General features: G+C 45.4%; 1 protein-coding gene across 1 annotated transcript in view; it reads right to left on the bottom strand.

The window, feature by feature from the left end:
* Window positions 1-2,500, bottom strand: part of rhot2 (ras homolog family member T2) — a 15,083-nt gene that overhangs the window by 2,698 nt on the left and 9,885 nt on the right. Inside the window, exons 10-12 of the mRNA XM_060871163.1 lie at window positions 1,680-1,788; window positions 207-327; window positions 36-120 (exon numbers count right to left, since the gene is read on the bottom strand). Coding sequence (XP_060727146.1) covers window positions 36-120; window positions 207-327; window positions 1,680-1,788 — 315 coding nt within the window. The remainder of the gene's footprint in view (window positions 1-35; window positions 121-206; window positions 328-1,679; window positions 1,789-2,500) is intronic.

Below are 2,500 nucleotides of genomic sequence, written 5' to 3'. Positions count from 1 at the left end.
CTGCTTGGTGTATTTTTTATTTTTTTTTTTATTACCTCGTCATACTTCTCGAAGAGCCGCTGGAGGAACTGATAACCGAGATGGTTCAGTTCTGTCGTACAACCGACAGGCACGCGCAGCCTGGGAACGCAAGCGCATATCGAAACGGTTAGTGATATCGATCCGCTGAAGACGCCACATCTTTCAGGGCTAAAAGGGTAACTCACGGCGGGTAGAGGTAGTCGTCTGTAAGCTCCAGCGTGTCGTCGTAGCCGAACTTGCGCAGGATGGTCCACGTGGTCTCGTGACGCCCCCTCTGAATGAACAGCGTGTTCAGGAACAGAAAACCTGGAAGAAATCAAACGAGTCAGAACATCTAGAGCTCAGCCTTGTGGTGTCTGGGATGGGATCGGATCATGAGAAACAAGGAAAGGATGTCTCATAGGAATGAAAATGGAGTCTGACCACGACGTAGGAACTCTTAAGCCGCCTTCACACTGCACTGCACACGACAAACGATAAACAGGAAGTCATTCATTTCCTATGGAGAGTCGTAAAGGCGCTGCGTGAGGTGCCGACCATCGGCGGATCCGTAATTTTCGGATCTATTAAAAAATTTGAACTTGTGCGACTACACCGAATCTGATCTGCTGACCGGATGTGATGTATTCTAATGTTGTCCGATCAGGTTTGTGTGTGCGAGGTGATAATATTAATACTTTTCAATAGTTCTTAACTTGGGAGCACGGTGGCTTAGTGTTTAGCACGTTCGCCTCAGACCTCCAGGGTTGGGGGTTCGATTCCCGCCTCCACCTTGTGTGTGTGGAGTTTGCATGTTCTCCCTGTGCCTCGGGGGTTTCCTCCGGGTACTCCGGTTTCCTCCCCCAGTCCAAAGACATGCATGGTAGGTTGATTGGCATCTCTGGAAAATTGTCCGTAGTGTGTGATTGTGTGAGTGAATGAGAGTGTGTGTGTGTGTGTGTGTGTGTGTGTGTGCCCTGTGATGGGTTGGCACTCCGTCCAGGGTGTATCCTGCCTTGATGCCCGATGACGCCTGAGATGCGGATAAGCGGTAGAAGATGAATGAATGAATGAATTCTTAACTATAGTCATTTTTAAAAACAATCTTTTTGTTTTAAACACATTGTTCTTGATAAAAAAAAAGTAAAACATTATTCATATTTATATTGTATTATTTTTAATGTTGTGTCCATGTTTCCTCAAAAATGATTCGCGGTCTTTCTGGATTTATTGTTGTATTGATTGTTTGTATTTACTCCTTCATTCATTCATTCATTCATTCACCATGATAAATGGAGGGAGAACACAGGCTCGTGCTTTTGCTCTCCTTTACTGGTGACGCAACAGAAAACATTGCAAATCAGTGTGTATAAAACACCACCTGACTCGGAGAAAAAGTCTCGGAGAGTGTCCATGCTTCATTTTTTCCGTTAACGTCTCTGTATGATTCTAGAGACGTATCATACAGTATTGGGTTTTCTGAGACCGCGAGAATTCGCTTCTCTCCCATGTTGACGACTACATGATCATATTGCACATTCCGTGCACTGTCACTAGGGGGCGAAATCCGACAGTCGTTTCCTGGTGTCGTGTGCAGTGTGAAGGCGGCTTTAGTCTTCGTGATATTACTATTAGTTTAACTGGGTGTGTTGGTTGGGTGGAACACGTGTGTGTGTTACCATTAAGACTCAGGCCGTTGTCCTGCACGCCGTCGCTGGTGTTCTTCCACACCACTGTTTTAACGTCCTCCAGAGCCTGAGGAGCCAGTGGGTTCCCAAAACAGGATTTCTGCACACACACACACACACACACACACACACACACACACGCTGAAGAAAACAAACCTTCCTCATGGTTTTCATTTAAATATCAGAAAAAAAAAACATAAAACATAAAATGCGATCCTTTTGTTTCTGTAAAAACTAAAACACTTGTGATCCAGTGTGTGTTCACACTGTTTCTCTTATGGTGAAGGAGCAGACTACACACACACAGACACACACACAAACACACACACAGACACACACAAACACACACACACACAGACACACACAAACACAGACACACACACACACACACAGACACACACACACAGACACACACACACAGACACACACACAGACACACACACAAAAACACACAGACACACAAACACACACACACACAGACACACACAAACACAGACACACACACACACACACAGACACACACACACAGACACACACACAGACACACACACACACACACACACACAGACACACACACACAGACACACACACAAACACACACACACACACAAACACACACACAGACACACACACACAGACACACACACAAACACACACACAAACACACACACAGACACACACACAGACACACACACAGACACAAACACACAGACACAAACACAGACACACACAAACACACAGACACACACAAACACACAGACACACACAAACACAGACACAGACACACAAACAGACACACACAAACACAGACA

This window comes from Tachysurus vachellii, chromosome 5, assembly GCF_030014155.1.
Source record: "Tachysurus vachellii isolate PV-2020 chromosome 5, HZAU_Pvac_v1, whole genome shotgun sequence".
Taxonomy (NCBI): Eukaryota; Metazoa; Chordata; class Actinopteri; order Siluriformes; family Bagridae; genus Tachysurus; species Tachysurus vachellii.
The sequence above is the reverse complement of the archived record's forward strand: the minus strand, read 5'-3'. Positions and strand labels throughout refer to the sequence as shown.